At 40.1% G+C, this 19,074-nt stretch overlaps 2 protein-coding genes across 2 annotated transcripts in view; both read right to left on the bottom strand.

The window, feature by feature from the left end:
• The window catches only part of SGSM1 (small G protein signaling modulator 1), a 667,483-nt gene that overhangs the window by 95,730 nt on the left and 552,679 nt on the right, over positions 1–19,074 (bottom strand). The window lies entirely within an intron of this gene.
• The window catches only part of TTC28 (tetratricopeptide repeat domain 28), a 385,385-nt gene that overhangs the window by 335,506 nt on the left and 30,805 nt on the right, over positions 1–19,074 (bottom strand). Inside the window, exons 4-5 of the mRNA XM_049788080.1 lie at positions 12,154–12,426; positions 11,135–11,265 (exon numbers count right to left, since the gene is read on the bottom strand). Coding sequence (XP_049644037.1) covers positions 11,135–11,265; positions 12,154–12,426 — 404 coding nt within the window. The remainder of the gene's footprint in view (positions 1–11,134; positions 11,266–12,153; positions 12,427–19,074) is intronic.

The raw sequence follows: 19,074 nt of genomic DNA, 5'->3' as shown, positions 1-19,074 counted from the left end.
ATTCAGAAGGTTCCTTTCTCTCACAAAGTCAAGTAGACTTTTTTGGGGCTCAGTAACAGTTCCTGTTAACTCACAGGTGTTAAAACCGATAACAGTTATCATTGAACTTCATTTCCAAATCACAACAGAAATTCATTAGAATTATTTTCTGTAGAAGGCATAATCAAGAGTAAATATCCTATCAAAAGTGAATGTTAGATTTTAATTATGGAGAGCAAAGTCACTGCAAAGGAGAAAATGAAAGCAGACTTGGTTGGTGGGTATACTAGGCCTTCATAAGGCTTCCCTTGAGATCTGAGTAAAGCAAAGACCATCAGCCACAGGCCTAAGAAGAAGAGGACATCTTTCTTTAAAATTTTAATTGTGACATCAGTTTATATGATATAAGTTTCAGGTTTATTCACTTACACACCAACATCTTTATATTTCATTCTACTTTAAACCTCAATGTGCTTTGGGTTTTTTTGTTTTGTTTTGGTTTTTGGTTTTTGGGTCACACCTGGCAGTTCTCAGGGGTTTCTCCTGGCTCTACACTCAGAAATCGCACCTGGCAGGCTCGAAGGACCATATGGGATGCCAGCATTCGAACCACTGTCCTTCTGCATGCAAGGTAAATGCCCTACCTCTATGCTATCTCCCCAGCCCCTAAACTTCAATGCTTTCATTTGGCTGGTTTGCTTTTGGCTTGGAGGCTATACCAGTGATACTCAAGACTTATTTTTGGCAGTGCTCAAGGGAACATATGATATGCTGGGGATTGAACCAGGATCTGCCTTGCCCAAAGCAAAAGCCTTAACCTCATACTTTCTCCGGCACAAATCCTTGATGCATTTTTATCCAGGAAATTAGCATTTATCAATACAAGAGGAAAAAAAACTAAAGGAGGTTTTGAGGAGATATGAGTAGAATCCTTGAAGGTAAGAACAAGGGTATATTCTTTCTATACATCAGGGTTTTATCACCTGTCATGTAGTAAGCCCGACATCAATATATTTAGAGGATGGATTCACATAAACCAGCTCCTCACCTCTCCCTTCTGAAGCTACAGGTTAGAGAGACTGGGCAAGATCAGTACTACAGAGACAGATATAAGTGCCACCACTGCAAGAGACGGCCAATCGTTTTCTAAAAAAATTCGAGACTGATATCACATCCCGGTATCTTCAGCACAACTTTTTGGTAAACTATTCAGGAAAATCTTTTGAAATTTAAAATGTGTGCAGCAGACAAATAGGCTGTCAGGCAATAGGCCATCATCCGAACACCAAAAAGCATCGCTCAGTCTGAGCACTTGATTTTGGGAGATGGACACTTAAAAGGCCAGAATGTGAGCAGAATTGGGAAAGGGAGGTCAGAGTTCCAGAAATCTCTGTGGTAGAGTTAAGATCTTTGGAGTCGTTTCAGGAATTACAGAGCTAGTCAGGGGAGAGGCCTAAATTTGAGAGTTCTCTAGGAGCCCACTGAGCACAACAGAAGAAAAGATCTGCTCTGCTCCCAGAAACTGGATAGAATATCAGAGTCTAACACTTTAGAAGAGGTGACATGACAGGGCCCCCAACTTGAAGGCAAAGACCTCTAATTATGACCTCCTTCCGCTACAAAAGCAGAACTCAGAGGTAGGTGAATGGGGAGAACTTGCATTGATGGAAGCAGTGGGAGTGCTGGGCACTAGTATGCTCTTACAGAGATCTGAGAACACTAGTCTGTCCAGGGCACAGAGCAGCAACAGAATAAATAGCCTGGTACACAGAGCAGCTCCCCATTGTGCCAACAGAACTGAGCTTCCTGGGTGGCCAGAATTGAGGCCCAGCTTTGATAAACCGTGGTGGAAGGAGACCCCTTGCCCACCAGTGAAAACCCAGGCATCGCAGTCTCCACCCTCAGCCTCCAGTGGCTGCAGATACCTGCAGCTCAGCTACAGGAAGGATGAGGGATCACAGTGATGTCATCCACAGAATTGGTCTGGTAACAAAAGGAACAGAAAAGGGAATTCCTATTAAGCTTGTCCTCCCCTCCAAGGGCAAAAATGAAAGGAAACAGATGGACCCCTCAAGCACTACTCTATATCCAGAGTCACGGCTCCTTCCTTTGGAAAAGTAAAACCATTACCAAAGAGGTTAAATCTGGACCCAGGAAATATAGTGGTCAAGTCAGTTAAGGCTCAGCAGTTGTGCATTAACCTTTCACGAGTAAGGCCTTATGTTTGATCCTGTGTTTGATTCTGAAGTGATCTTCAGAAAGCAATCTGAACCACATGGAAATGGAGAGTTTAACATATATTTCACAACAATAAATAACAAAGTTGTATATAGGAATATATAGGTGAGCAAATAACCCTATTCCAAGAGTTGTTAAGTATCTGAGTAGTTAAAGGAAACCAGAGAAAAATGTAATTTTAAAATATCCTTTATAACAGTACAGGTATAGGTATGGATACTTGCACACACACACACACACACACACACACACACACACACACACACACACACCAAGAAATATATGAATTAGTTGAAAATCCCAAGGAGCATATGAATTAGTTGTTTATGGGGAAGGTACACCTTAAACATTTGGAAAAAATTGTGCTTTATAATAAACACAGTTGATATATATGTATACATTCAATGTTCATAGAAATCATTTATATGACAATTTCAATAGTAGTAGTGTCTTCTCCTAATACTTATTTAATCTGGGCATGTGCTAAACTAGCACTTTATATATGAAATAATTTAATTATTCAACATAAGTATATTAGTTGCTATCAGAATCACTTCTTCCATCTATGCACACATATAGCTATTCACTTAGATATTTGTGTTTCCACGTCCTTTTTTTCTTTTTAAATTTTTTAAGACTGAACAACACTTTAAATTGCTCATCTTTTAGCTTGGTCAGCCTACTTTGGAAAACTGGCAGAAATCTAATAAATCTAAACATATCTCTGGCCAAACAGTTTAAGATATAATAAGTATATATATAAATACTGAGGTTTAAAAATATGTGCATCAATGTTCATGACAGATTCTTTCACAACGGTGATGTAAATAACTCACAGGCTTAGAACTCAGAATTTTCAGGATCACATGGAAATAAGAGGCTAATCCAAAGTTCGAATCCAGGCTTGGCTATTATCTAAATTCACACTATACTTTACAATCATAATCTGCTAATGACAGCAGCTTCAGGCTACACTCAAAGACTCAAGGAGTGGACATCCTTTTGCCTTTGCTTTCAAGAAAGCATCATTAAACAATATAAAGTACTGGAAAGACAGCACAGTTGTAAAAGCTATTATTGCCTTGCATGTGGCTGAGCCTGGTTCAATCCCTGGCATTATGTTACCCACAAAGCACCACTGTGAGCAATCCCCAAACACAGGTACCTCAAGGTATGACAAAAACCTACTTTCCAACCCCTCCAAAAGATGAGAAGAGTTCTGAAAATAGGCTATTGCAACAGTGCAGCTTATAAAAAAAAAAAAAAAAAGGCCTAGCAGAAGGCAGCTAGGAGAGAAAAGAGATCCCATCAGCAAATGAAAAGAACCAAGTAAGAAATTAAATATGAAAGCAAGACAAGAGAACAAGTGATCAGGGCAGAATGAGACACCGATGGACAAAGCAGGCCCTCAAAATAGAAGGAGGTGTCCAGCACAGAGCTATCCAGATGAGAGAGAGAGAGAGAGAGAGAGAGAGAGAGAGAGAGAGATCAGAAAGGAAGGAAATAGGAATGATGGGAGGGAGAGAAACCTTCAGAATCATCAGCATATTTGCATATCAGATTCTCTAAACAGAGAATAGCATCTGTAATAAGGTGCAATTTATTCATTCTTCTGACAATATTAGCTAACAAGAAGGGCTCTGCAGAGACCTAAAATTAATTTGGAAACCATTAAAGCAGGCATAAGGTTGGTCCAAATGAAAAATCCTGTGGAGAAGGGCCTACTTCCCTTGTCCAGAAAGTAATGATCTAAGGGGAAAGCCTAACGCTTTCTAAGGTAAACAGACAAAGTGGTTTCAGTTTGCTACCTTGTACCATGGGAAAACCTTAAAATGTATTATAGCCAAAGACGTAAGAGGCAAAAGATGTAATTTGGTATCCTCAACGGTCCTAGCATTCATGGTGGTTAAAATTTTGCTTCATAAGGCAGTTTCCTGTATTTTAGTCCAATATAAAAATAATGCAAAAGTATAATTTGAGGTCACAGATACAATGGAAGAAGAGGATAAGCAGAGAAAAGTGCACGCTTTCTAAATTCCTTATACTTAGAGGTCAGAATTGCTTTTCGGGAGAGTTATCAAAATTCTAACCAGCAGAATCATTAAGGAGGAGAGGGGAAGGTGGGATAGAAGATAAACAAAGAAAATACAAAACCAGGAAAATAGGGGCCAGAGTGATGGCACCGCGATAGGGCGTTTGCCTTGCATGTTGCTGACCCAGGACGGACCTGTGTTCAATCCCCGGCATCCCATATGGTCCCCCAAGACAGGAGCGATTTCTGAGTGCATATCAGGATAAACCCCTGCGTGCGTCACCGGGTGTGGCCCAAAAAACAAACAAAAAAAACACTAAACAATAAAACTAGGGATATAATGCAATAAAGTATAAATCCAAATAAATCACCATAAAGTTATGAACTATGAGATTGTTTTCACAAGGTCAATTACAAAATATGCAGAAGACACACCTCTCCTATATCTTGTCAAGAGATTTTTGTGTTTTTTGGCCACTCCCAGCAGTGCTCAGGGCTTATTCCTTTCTCATACTCAAGGATTACCAGTGGCAGGTTTAGGGGAACCACATAACATGCAGAGAATAGAAGCGTCAGCCAACAGCAAGGCAAGCACCCTACATAGCAGTATTGTATCATCACTCCAGCCCCAAGAAAAAAATATTTTAAAAACCCAGACAGAAATTTGACAGTAAGAAAAATAAGAAAAGGAATAATTGAAAAAAAATAATAGTTGAGTGTTAGGACGATAGTTCAACGGACTGGAGGGTATATTTTCATTCTGGAGCAAAGGTTTTGTTCTGCAGCACCACATGGTCACCCAAGCACTTCCAGAGATGACCCCGGAGCCACAAGCCAGGAATATCCACTGAGCAACTCTAGTAGTTAAGAACTCCCCAAATTTGAGGAAGAAAACATATACTCAGAAACAGGAAGCCAAACAAAGCAAACCCAAATGGATGAACACCAAGATATAATGTTACATACATGCAAAATCCAAGGAGAGAAATAGAATCCTGCATGCAAAGAGAAAAGCAAGGGTCCACATACAAGGGAACCTCCATAAAACTCACATCACACTTGTCAAATCCCACAGACCGTAAGGGAATGGCAGAACATTGCCAGGATGGTAACTCAACCAGCAATACTCTGTCCATCCAGGCTCTCCCTCAGATCTGAAAGATGATGTAGAGCTTTTAATATAAAAAACAGTTAAAGAAATCATGGCAACTAAACCAGCTCTGCAAAAAAATTTTCATGGAATTTGATAAAAAGCAAAGTACTAAGTTAGTACTTGAAAGTACTAAGTTAGTTGGGGCTAGAGAGATAGTACAGTGCCTTGCAAGCAGACCTGGGTTTGATTCCCCATTATTAAACCGGATATCCCTTGAGCACCACCAAGAGTGATCTTTGAGTTAGCCAGGAATACCAGTAATTCCTAAACACTTCTGGGTGTGCCATCTCCCCCATGAAAGAAAGAAAATAGTAAGTTACTTTAAAAACATAAGAGGTAGGGCCCGGAGAGATAGCACAGCGGTGTTTGCCTTGCAAGCAGCAGATCCAAGACCTAAGGTGGTTGGTTCGAATCCCGGTGTCCCATATGGTCCCCCGTGCCTGCCAGGAGCTATTTCTGAGCAGACAGCCAGGAGTAACCCCTGAGCAATGCCGGGTGTGGCCCAAAAACTAAAAAAAAAATCAAACAAACAAACAAAAAAAACAAACAAAAACATAAGAGGTAGAAAGGGAGAAGAGTACTGATGAGCCTTTTAGAAAAAATTTAAAACTTACAGGACTTATATTTAACAGATGATATAATCTTAGATCGTTAAATGCAAATTCTTAATAATATCAAGAAAAAGTTATGCTTAGAACAAAAAACAACTTGAACACCAAGTAGCCAAGAGTAAATAAAATAAGGCCAAAGATGGGGGCCAGAGAGATAGCATGAAGGTAGGGCATTTGCCTTGCATGTAGAAGGACGATGGTTCGAATCCTGGCATCCCATATGGTCCCCCGAGCCTGCCAGGAGCGATTTCTGAGCATAGAGCCAGGAGTAATCCCTGAGCGCTGCCGGCTGTGACCCAAAAACCAACAACAAAAAAATGCTATTCTGTTACCTAAAGAAAGAAAAATTCTGCTATTTGTAACCAAATATATTCTAGGATGGACCTAGAGCAGGGGTCTTCAAATTACGGCCCGCGGGCCACATATTTTATTTATTCCCATTTTGTTTCTTCACTTCTAAATAAGATATATGCAGTGTGCATAGAAATTTGTTCATAATTTTTGTTTTTACTATAATCTGGCCCTCCAACAGTCTGAAGGACAGTGAACTGGCCCCCTGTTTAAAAAGTTTGAGGACCCCTGACCTAGAGGATATTGGGGTAAGTAAGAAAGACAGAGAAAGGCCAACACTACATTATCTCACTCCACTGGGAAAGAAAAAAAATAGAACAGGGGTGGGAAAGACGGCACAGCAAGCAGTGTGCTTGTTTTGCATACAGGTGACCTAGGTTTGATCCCAGTGCCCCTTAAGGTCCCCTGAGCCCCACAAGGAGTGATCCCTGAGCTGAGAGCCATGAGTAAGCCCTGGGCAAAACCAAGTGTGACACCCCTCTCCCATAAAAAAAAACACACACACACACAGAAAAAAACCCAAAACTAATGAAACAAATAAAATGGCAACAAATTCTTAAACTATGTGAATGAAATGGTAGTTACCTAAAAAGAAGGGAGATTGGGCAAATAAGAAAGGTCAATTCTATGGTAAATTAGGACACTTAGGCTTTTGGCTGGAACTTATGTAGTACATACAGATGCTGATTTATAACGCCATGTGCCTGAGATTTATATCATGCTTTAAATCAAAATGACTTCAATAATTTTTTAACACACACCACAGTGCTCTCTGCACATTAAATATTTCACGAGCAGACATCATGTTTTAACAAATTAAATCCCAGGAAACTGGCTACCTGAAACTTGGAACCTATTCATAGCATATTCATAGCAATGATTCCCTTTAGACATTCTGTAGATTCCTTTAAGTTCCGAACCGATATTGACTTGTCTTAACTATTAGTGGCTGGTGAAAGGATGTGGGAGTTAATATTTCCAGTTAACTGCAGTTACGCAAGAAGGAACACACAAGTTATTTTAACTTTAAAAAGTAAGAAAAATGGGGATGGGGAGGGAGAAGACAGATAAAAGTCTGGGGACTGGGGTTTAATCCCATCCCCGCCTGGTCCTCCAAACACCACCAGAAACAATCCCTGGAGCACTGAACTGGAACCTGAGTACCACCAGATATGACTCCCACCTAATAAGAAAACTGTTTAAATGTCCAAGAAAATTATCTTCAATACTATTATAAAATGGTATAGTGCATATTACTTTACTATAAACCACAGTACAGTAAAAGGAAAATAATTTTCTGCCACAGTGGCAGGATGGGTGGAAGTGGGGGGAACTGGGGACACTGGAGAAAAGTGGACACCAGTAAAAGGATGCATAGGACTGAAACTCAAGTATAAAAAAACTTTTTAACTGTGTTTCTAACTATGATTCAATAAATACAATTTTTATTATGTAAAAAAAAGTCTAAGAAAATCAAAAGAATACTCTAACTCCAGAGGCAAAGCACTGGGGAAAAAAAAGATGTGTCCAGAATTCTAGGTCAGTCTAGAAATCAAACTAGGCTTTAGAAAAATAAAATGCTGAAGTTAGGGCTTGACACTGAAAATGTACCAAGGACAAGGCTCTCACATATGGCTGACTGGCAGCTGGGTGAGCAAGAAGGTTGAAAAATTGCAATTTTGATCATTAGAAACTTGGAGGAGAAAACAAATGGGATTTTTATTCGATGAAGGAGAGGCTACAAATCATAAATGATGTAAGTAGGCATTCTCTTTCCCCATAGAGAGGGAGAAGGAAATGAGCTAGAAGACAGTTCCAGGCTCCCTGACTTACACTCGAGAAGGGTTTAATAAGCAGGTGTGTGAATTCTTGCAGGGGTGGTAAAGCAGAAAGCAATGGAAGGGAAGGGATGACAATTCTAAGACAGGAAAGTTTGGGGGAGAAAACTAGCCTGGGTGGGTGATGTCTCATGGTTTTTCCCATCAGTGATTCCTCCTTTTTGTGGTGGTTAATCTAATAGGTTTCTCTCTCTCTCTCTCTCTCTCTCTCTCTCTCTCTCTCTCTCTCTCTCTCTCTCTCTCTCTCTCTCTCTCTCTCTCTCTCTCTCTCTCTCTCACTCCTCTCTCTCTGATGTTGTTTTTTTCATTTTTTTTTTTACCACACTTGGCAGTGTTCAGAGGTTGACTGTGGGCTCTGTATTCAGGAATTAATCTTGGTAGGCTCAGATAACATATGGGATGCCGAGGGTCAAACCCAAGTTGGCCATGTGCAAGGCAATCTCCCTAGACTATCACTCTGGCTCTCACCAATATTTTCTTTTTTTTTCTGTGTGTTTTGGGGGGTTGGGCCAATGGTGCTCCAAATTTACTCCTGAGTCTGCACTCAGAAATCACTTTTGGCAGGCTTGGGTGGGGAACCATATGGAATGCCGGGGATCGATCCCGGATCAGTATCAAGATCAGCCTAGAGATCTAGGCTGATCATCAGGTCAGCTGCATGCAAGGCAAACCCCCTACTCATTGTGCTATCGCTCCAGCCCCCCTCCAATGTTTTCTTAATAACCTATTGCACAGCAAAGATTTATAAACAAACCCAGATAACAGAAGCTATAGAAACTATTCGGTTAAGAGGCAAAGTGGAAATTTTTCATTGCAAAACCAAGACAATCCTATAACCCTAGGTATAAGGTCTATAGTACCCTGTAATTGGGTTAATCTATACAACTATGTATAAAAATATAACTACAGTTCTTGACTTATGGATAAATTCTTTGTCCCTTCACTAAATGTCCCCAGAATATTATGATATTCAAACCTGACATTTATTTTTGGTTTTGATGGGAAGTTGTTGGTGATCCAACCCAGGGTCTCCTAAGCTGTTTTGAGCATAGGCTACCCCTGTGCTACATCCTCAGCTCCCAAGTACCCTTTCTTCATGCCCTCCCCAAAAAGCCTCCAAAAATCTGATTCCTTTTCATCTCTTAACATCAAAAAAGTAAGATCATCAGTGTGTGAGAATTGTTTGTGCACAGAAAAGAGACAAAGAAGAAAGACATTTTTAGGCAACTCTTCTGAGGAAAAAAAGCCTCACCAAAAAACCCTTCGACAACCTCTTTTTTGTCTGGTGCTGTGGAGGGAAGCCAGGGCCTCACCCAGGTGCCCTGCCAGGGAGCAACATGCCCAGCTGAGGAGAATCTATTCAGAGACCTTGTAAGGATTTTTCTCAGACCTCCACAAAGGAGAGAGCTTTTAGGGGAAGTCCCAAGAGAGATTTCAGCACCCTGGGTGAAACAAATACTTTCCCCCCCACCCTCCATTTTCTTCCTGCCACCTGACTTTTAAGATTCGAACTTATTTATTTATTTATTTATTTATTTATTTTTAATTTTTTGGTTTTTGGGTCACACCCAGCAACACTCAGGGGTTACTCCTGGCTCTATGCTCAGAAATCGCTCCTGGCAGGCTCAAGGGACCATATGGGATGCCGGGATTCAAACAACCTTCATCCTGGGTAGGCTGCTGCAAGGCAAATGCCCTACCGCTGTGCTATCTCTCTGGCCCAGACTCATTTATTTTTTATTTAAATTTTTTTTTGTTTTACTTAGTGCAAAAACCCTGATTTACAAAGTTATTAAGAGTCAAGCTTCAGGCATCTATTTCAGCATCAATGCCGCCACCAGTGTCAGCTCCCATCACAAGTATTCCCATATTCCATCCACTCTATCATTGCCAACCCTGCTTGTCACCTTGACAGGTGTGTTACAAAGTTTGGTGGTTGCAGCTTTAATTTCATGTTTTCAGTGTTGAATCTACGATGTGAACTCACTTAAATAATAGAATTAATTTCTATAATGTACTATGGTCAAATTCTGCGGTGTAAATGTAGCTTAATATATTTCTCAACACATAGAGTGATTCATAAGTTTATCGTTGCCTCTGCTATTAACTTTCTCTTCCTTATTACTAACAGTATATTATACGCTTCCATTTATGGAATTTCGTGCACCAAGCTAGGTGCTTTACATATATTATTTATAATCCTATCACAAATGTGTTTCAAAAAAATAAAATAAAATCATCCCTTGGCCTGCATAAGAAATCAGAATCAAAGAGAACTTAATGTCTCCAAGTTCCCAGAGCCAGTAACTGCAGAAACAGAAATTCAAACCTGGGTCCATCTCATTCCAGACCTCACTTTTTCTGGCTCTAAATGCACTTTCTGATATAAGTCATTTCTGAGATGACTGCATTTCATTTTCCTAATAAATAGGAGGATGATACTTATTTATCATTATGATGCAGGACTCTCAAGCAGAGTGAATATGCTTCTACCATCAGATTTAAAAGCCCACAAAGAACACCACCAAGGACCTGCAGTAATAAGTCTCCCTTTTAAATGAAGCATAATGTTTACTTCTTTAATTTAGTGATGATATCAGGATGCTATGTAGTTTTGTTGACTTATATCTGTCTAGTCCATAGTACTTGTAAGAAAAATCACACTGCATCTGAACAAACCATTAGAACTGAGATTAAGAAGAGACAAAAGAGAGAATGATTGACTCCTGAAAGCAATATTTTCAGGTGCCTAGAACTTCTGTAATTGTGATTATAGGGGATTAAACCGAGGGTCTCATTCATAGGAAGCCTGTACTATTATATCACGGAGCTGTCTCTCTCACCCAAGTCCCTTAAATATTTTCATCAGTTAAAAAAGATTCCATGTTTCAAAAAAGGATGTTTTCTTCAGTCTTCAAGTAAACTTTCCTACCTCTCGATCCTTGAGTTTCATGGCGAGCACCAGCTGATGCCTGTGGTTCGTGAGAGCCTCCCGGTAATTTCCCTTGGAGAAGAATGCAGAGCCTAAATTCCCATGAGCCCTGCATTCTCCTGTCTGGTCACCTGCATCAGAGAAGAAAGCGTCAGGATAGGCGTTCTCTAAGGAACAGCGGTCCTCATGATTTAGAATGCTGTCTTAGATTCAGAGCCATGTGTTTGCAAAGGTTTGCTTTTCTTTCTCTCTAAGATTCTGTGTGGGAAGTTTAGGTCCTGGGACTTAATTCTCTGGACAACAATTATTACTGCTGTTAGAGCAGACAACTCTAGTCAAGGACTCTGGTGTCCAGGAAATGAGACGTTAAAGAGCTTGACACAAACCAGCTGGTGTCTGAGGCACCTCATTGCTCTTCTAATGACCTTTGGTTCTGAACAATCATTTGCTTGTTGGTTTAGTCATCTGACTCCAAAGTTCCTGTAAAATATACAGAGACTCTCTCCATGGTAGATTCCTCGAGTCTCTTACTGTGGTTCTAGGAGTCTTTGGATACTTGCCATGATGGTAATCATAGTCAGAAACTCAGGACTGCACAGAGACTAGGTGACTTGCTCAAAGTCACACTGCTAGTTCCTAGCACTGTCGGGTTTCAAAAGCTCAGCAATGGGGCCCCAGAGTCCACACTTCTGACTCCTGTACTGGATAGTTTCCTCTAGAAATAATGATGCTTCCAAAGGTGGGTAAACATTAACATTCTGAAGGAAGATTTACTTAACTGGACTATCATATGGGATATGAAACCTATTAGCCCAAATCTGTGGGGAAGGTAATGATTATGTCACTACAGATCTTTTAGCCTCGGTGCCTTGCACCGTGAAAAGGCTTACAGGACTTGGTACTTTAAAATAGAATGTTCTAGAGGCGCATTCACTTTTCATTGCCTGTTATTCCTGTTGAAATCAGATACTCAGCTTTACTTCCTCTCATACTGAAGTAAGGGACGAAAGCAGAATTACCTAAGGTCTTGGCTACATCCAAATCCTGCTGCATGTAACCCGTGCTCTTCTCGGTGTTTCCAAGAGACCAGTAAGCGCTGCTCAGGGCAGAGAAAACAGAGCCTCGCAGTTTGAGGCTGCAGGTGCCAATCTTCAGAGCAGCTTCTAAGACAACCACAGAGGCCCCGTGATGGCCAGCGGTCAGGAGCTCCTGTCCAACCACAGACACAACCACAAAGGGACTCTTGTCTAGCTTCATTTTCTGAAGCTGCTGATATGTGGGCTCGAGGGAGTCTGAAGAAAAACAAAAGAAAACAAGAGGATATAAGATGATCAATAGGACAGTCTTTCCGGAACACCCTGGCAATAAACATTAAATAAATCTTTCTAGATGTAAATAGTCTTCAAGCTTCTTCATTGAGCACCCTCCTCACTGTCTATTTATCCTCTTGTACCCCTTCATTGTCTACTGATGTAGCCTGGAGCCCCTCACTGTCTACTTATATCTACTGTACACTTTCTCTATTCACTTATGCAGCCTGAACCTTCTCATTGTCCATTTATACAGAAGACTCTGCACCACCTATACTAGTACAGTGTCTGCAGAAATATTCTCTGGAACCTTCTCTCACATGCATTCTTTTTCCTCTGGTCTCTCTTTGATCAGAGCTTCTCCTTCCTCTGCCCTCCCCTCTCTCAAAATTATTATATGCACAGTCTTTAAGTGCCATCTTTACTGAAGAGCTGTCCCTGGTCCCTTAGTCCACATCAATCTTGGTGCTCCATGTGCATTCCTATTTAAAATATGTGGGGGCAGAGTGGTGGTGCAAGTGGTAGGACACATGCTAACCTAGGATGGACCACGGTTCAATCCCCCAGCATCCCATATGGTCCCCCAAGCCAGGAGCAATTTCTGAACGCATAGCCAGAAGTAACCCCTTAGTGTCACTGGGTGTGCCCCCCTACCAAAAAAAAGTGGCAAAACACATTTTCCCAAGGCTGGAGAAGTAGCTCAAATGTAAAGCACTAGTAGTACATATAGGAGGTTTCAGGATTGGTCCCTAGTACTGCCTGGTAATCCACAAGTACCACTAGGCTCTAGTAGTAGTGTGACTCCACCCCAAATAAAACAATGTGAAATAATTTCCTAGCTAAATTGGAGGATCCCTGTTGGACTGTCTGTCTTATCTGAATACAGCAAACTGGCGCAATGTGGTTACTGAATTTAAAATCTTACTGTTGCCATACAGGCAAAAGTCCCTGGCATACCTGGGATCAAAGCATGGTTGCTAAAGATAATGCTGAGTAGCTGATTAATAAGGTCTGCATGCTGTGTTTTTCTTTTTATAACATGCCAGGGATCAAACTCTTGAGTCCCATGCTTGAAAGGCCAGGAGGTTTCTCAGGGAGCTGATCTACAGTCCTAGCTCTGTTTTGTTTCATTTATTGATTTTAAAAACAACTGTAGGGTTGATGACGAGAACCCTACAATGAGGTATTACTTATATAGCACATTTGCTTTAAGCTTCTCTGAAAAATGACTTCATGCTAAGTTGTTCCACTATGCATATGTAAATTAAATAATAATAAGTAGGTTGATCCCTTGAAATTATGAATCTCTTGTAAAACAATATGGCATTAAAATGTAAGTTTTATTTTTCTACATTTTTTACTTAAAAACTCAGCTCTTCACTAAAGAACTCTCCTCAGAATCAACATTATCACACTAGTGCCTAAAGCAATTTTTTCCCCTTCAGCCCAATCACTAAACAGAGAACAAAGGACATTTTTACACCTGTCAAGAGGCAAGCCATTCATAGTATCAGTAAATACTAGCTAACCAACAGGGGGAAATGCAAGAAGAAGAACTCAGAAATTGCTAGAAAAGATGAGAACAATACCAGGTACAGAATTTTGAGTAGTATATTGTGGATTGATCTGGCAATCAATTAGCAGCCCACTAGTCGGAAGCAAAAACAGACTATTTTTACAATGAAAAGGCCTGGTGATACCCTAATTTTATTTTGTTTTGTTCTGTTTTGCCTTTTTGGCCATATCTGGTAATGCTGAGGGGTTACTCCACGCTCTGTACTCACTCCTGGCAAGCTCAGAGAACCAAATGGAACACTAGGGTTGGTTGCATGCAAGGAAGGGTCCTCCCCACTGGATTATTGCTCTGCCCCCTAAGATATTTTAGAAATGAAGAAAAATGTATGTACATTATCCTCCCAATATCAGACACCAGGGAAAGAAGCACTGAAGGTTTTGGATACAAGTAACTCCAGCAATACTCAAGTTGCTGGCAAAAGAAACCAATCTAGGCTGGTTTCAGGTAAAAACAAAAGGCAATGAGTAAGAATGGAGAACTAGGTTCTACTCTCAAAGACAAAATTATTCCACAAAAGCCTAGTTGTGTGAAGCCAATGCAGCTGCTGCAATTAAACCCAGGGTACCCTAGTCTGCAAGGCCACTTCCACTGCTACTGAATCTCCCTTAGCCTATGGAGGTCACAAGAGTCAACACCAAGTCAGCACTAATTTGGTGCCACCCTTTCCTGAACTGTTAGTTCCTGAGTCCACATGGAGTCCCAGGTACGAAGGATGAAAAAATGGGGGTACTTTATCTTCAACTTTCAAAGACAAGGCAGAAGGCAGGATGAAGTGTGGGAATTTCCAAAATAAGACAGACATAGGACAATCGAAAACAAATGATGGCTAGCAAAGATCACTAAGCTTCAGCTGGTGATTTTTTTTAAACCATAGCAACCATATGCCAAATCGGGGTGTGTATGTGTGTGTGTGTGTGTGTGTGTGGGAGGCACCTAATCATGCCTCTAAAACTATACAATAGTAGAGAGAATAAAGAAGACTACCAAAGTTAGAAGACAAAAAGAATTACCTAGAAGATTCCCCAAAGAGAAAGAACTCTTTGTATAAATTTTCACTCAATAAAAAGGGAAATGGAAGGAACAAGAGGTAAGCGATCAAATTTCAATTTTCTGTATGTAGGAAAAACTATATAAATAGTACATTCAAAGATAAAGGACCAGAACTGGGCTGCTAGTAGTAAACTTATGTGGAACAGAGAGTGATTAATGATACCTGAAACATGTTATAATGTTGCAATGACCAAGTAACTCAGTGAAAAATTATTATTAAAGGGCCATGGATGGCTCAGAGGGCTAGAGTGCATGCTATGCATGCAGGAGCTCTGGGTTAATTTGTGGTAACTCCTCGTCCCCCCAATACCCAAGGACCACACCTGAAATAGCCCGCAAATTACCGGCAGATGTCACACACAAACAGAAACTAAAATTGCATAAAGATAAGTTGCAATGCAGGCTAATATGCAATACATATTATGAGTTTGAAAAAGAGAATGAAGAATCATTGGAGTAGCATTAGAAAGAATAATTTGGGTTTTATTGTTTCTAATATATATATTGTTGACAATACTATTAATAATGGTTTCTCATGGACATAATTTCAACTCCATACCCATCACCAGTGTACTACTGGTCTACCTCCCTCAAGGAACCCAACCCTTCTCCTATCAACCCCAACTCAACTGTTCCTGTTAAGTTGCCTTTGGATCTTTGTTATTAGTTTGGTATATATTTTTAAGTTCAGAGAGAGAGAGAGAGAGAGAGAGAGAGAGAGAGAGAGAGAGAGAGAGAGAGAGAGATCATTCTGTATCTATTAAGGCTCTACATATGACAGATCATTCATTCTGCATCTGTTAAAGTAACAATCTTTGATTTTCTTTTTGGCTTGAGTCTACAGCAAGTGGTCCTCGGGGATTACACCTGTCTCTTCATTCAGAAATTACTGCTAGGAGGCTTGGGGGACCAAGATGGAATGCCAGAAATTGAACCCAGGTCAACCACATGCAAGGCAAATGCCCTACTTGCTGTGCTATCACTCTGGCCCCAAAATTTGATTCTTGAAAAAAGAATAGGACTAGGGCCAGAGAATTAGTACAGGAGGTAAGATGCACACATGGTCCCTTGTGTACCAATAGGAGTGACTCTTGAGAACAGAGTCAGGACTAAGTCCTGAGCACCACCAGATGCGGCCAAAAGTAAAAACAAATAAATAGGAGTTAGGCAATTACTTGCCTGTCTCCCCTGAAAGTGGAGGATATTTTAAGCAGAATTTTTTTCCTAAATACCGATGCCAAATGATGGGGAATGCTGAACAGAACAGCTAAAATGGAAAAAGGAACTTTATAGAAAAGAATGTTGATGTATGTTGAATCAAAGAAATACTGAGCTAAGGATAATGATTCCTGGTGTTTAAAAAATGTAGTCTCAAGGAATACTATTCAGCTGTTAGGAAAAAATGAACTTATAAAATCTGCTTATACATAGATGAATATGGAGAGTATTATGCTGAGAAAAAATTAGTTGGAGGGAGAAGGACAGACATAGTATGATTGCACTCAATTTGTGGGGTATGGGAAAAAATAGTATAGTAACAATACCCAGAGACAATAGAGATTAGGGCCAGGCAGACGAGTCCCTTGTAGGAAGCTTGCCAGAAAGAACGGGGAGTGCAGTTAGGGCAGAGAAGGGACCTCTATGACAATGATAGTTGGAAAAGATTACTCTGGACAAGAACTGGGTACTGAAAGGAGGTAAAATGAAATTCCTGATAATCTTCATTGAAAATATTTCAAACCATAGTGTCTAAGAGAGAAAGAAAAAGAGAGAAAAATATGAAAAATGTCTGCTTCAGAGGCAGGAGAGGGAGGAAGGGACATTGGTGACAGGAAATGTACACTGATAAGGAGTGATGGACATTGTATGACTGAAACTCAAACATAAACAACTTTGTAACTGTGTATCACAAGATTCAACTAAAGAATTTATTTTAAAAATTATAGGTAATAATAAAATGAACTCAAGAAATTAAAATAAAAGTTACAAAAAAGAAAAAGGGGTGGGTGAAGAAAAGAAAATAAAAGTTAAAAAAAGAAATGTAGTCTCTTCAATGTTCCATAAAGAGGCCATGTTTGTTTTGATGGTTACATTGTCTATAATGCTGTGCATATCCAGTGATACATTTATATTAAAACACACATATAAATGTACATATATGTTCATTGATGTCAATATAGATGTGGATCTAATAATTAAATTTCATGTGAATTTAAGATTTTTCACAGCAAATTTTTCTGCTTTTGCCTGTAATCTTGTATCAGGACCTTGCTCACTAATCAGAAGTTCTGGTCAACATTGTATGTGCTTTAATGAACCAAAGTGATAAGACACATTTTTTAATTGAATCTGTGGAAGGACCACACAATAATATTCTGGAAGATGATCCCAGTGACACTTGGCTCAGCAGTGCTGGGCACTTACTTTGAAGGCAAATACAGTGTGTAAAGCAATCAGATTTTAGGATGAGAGGCATATAGAAGAGAGATTAAATTTGGGACCTCATGTATGCTAAGTATGCACTTAATCTTTTGAGTAGTTGTCCTGGCCCCAAATTGTTTTTCTGTCTTCCATAAAAATCAATTAGTTTGATCATATAATATTTAAGATCCATCCTAATCCTACCATTCTTTGATTCTAATTTCAATTCTCAAATAATCTCGGATTATTTGAGACAGATTCTGTTGTTTTATCAAGCAATGTGGAACAGAATGTTGACAGCCGAGACCAATTAAGATGTTCTTCTTTCTGGAAATGATGCATAATATATGAAACAGCAAATGTTGCACCAACCCCAGAAGAACGTGAAAGTCCTCTGCAAAACTGATGAAGCTCAGTAATAGCTTTGGAAATGGAAAGGCTTCAGGAAATGAGGTGGGGTCAGGGGGAGGGTGCCAAGGGTAGGAGTCCTGCATTTAAATGCTCAGCATTATGAGGTCTTCATGCACTGAGCCTGGAGTAGCTCCTCAACACTGCCAGAGATGGTCCCAAACAAAGCAAATACAAAAAAAAGTACATTTAGGGGGCCGGAGAGATAGCATGGAGGTAGGGCATTTTGCCTTGCATGCAGAAGGACGGTGGTTCAAATCCAGGCATCCCATATGGTCCCCCGAGCCTGCCAGGAATGATTTTTGAGCGTAGAGCCAGGAGAAACGCCTGAGCGCTGCCAGGTGTAAGCCAAAAACCAAAAAAAAAAAAAAAAAAAAAAAAAAAAAAGGTACATTCAGCTAAAAGATAAACCATTACACCAGTTCTAAGGTGCGTATGTATTCACAAACTAATATAAACATGATGCCATACAATGATTTGTTACTCTTTATCTAAATGGATCAAAATAACCTTTTTTTGGTTCCTAAAGATTTTTTTTAATGTAATGTAATGTCATAGGCATTCCTCTTTTTAGCAATGACTCAATTTTCAATCCAGAGTTCTTGAATTCCATCTTCTCTGGTGAATGTGCTGGGGAATCCCAAAGAAGTAAGGTGTGGGGGATGGATTTGAGAAAGCTTCCCAAAGGAAAGGCATCTGAAGAGAGGTAGGATGAATCTGCCCTGGGAAAATAAAAGAGGGACTTTTTCCTACAATAAGAAGGCTGGTCTCGCTCTTGTAGAATGACAGGAGATAGGAATCCAAGAAATGAATGCAGGAATGACAGATCAGACTTCTATTTCAGAAAGTTTGCACAGAAGGGAAACAAAGGATGGGCTGGATGTGCAGGGAAAGAAGCCAGAAGAGCCAATTAGAGGCAAGACAAGATGAAGTCCTGTACTTGCAACGATGCCAGAGAAAGAGAGGGAGAAAGAGAGAGAGCATGCAATAAATACCAGACAGATTTCATAGTAGGAAACTTGCCAACTTTGAGGAATAGATGCAATTGACAATTATACTGCCTTTTACCACTAGAAAGGGACTCTGCTAAGCATCTCCTGTGAGTCACAAGAAGTATTTGCCTAAGGCACATCAAGAAATTCTGAAGCTGGTCAAAAGTTACATGAAAAAAAAAT

The sequence above is a fragment of the Suncus etruscus genome, chromosome 15 (genome assembly GCF_024139225.1).
Source record: "Suncus etruscus isolate mSunEtr1 chromosome 15, mSunEtr1.pri.cur, whole genome shotgun sequence".
Classification (NCBI taxonomy): Eukaryota; Metazoa; Chordata; class Mammalia; order Eulipotyphla; family Soricidae; genus Suncus; species Suncus etruscus.
This window is presented reverse-complemented; position numbering and strand designations above follow the sequence as displayed.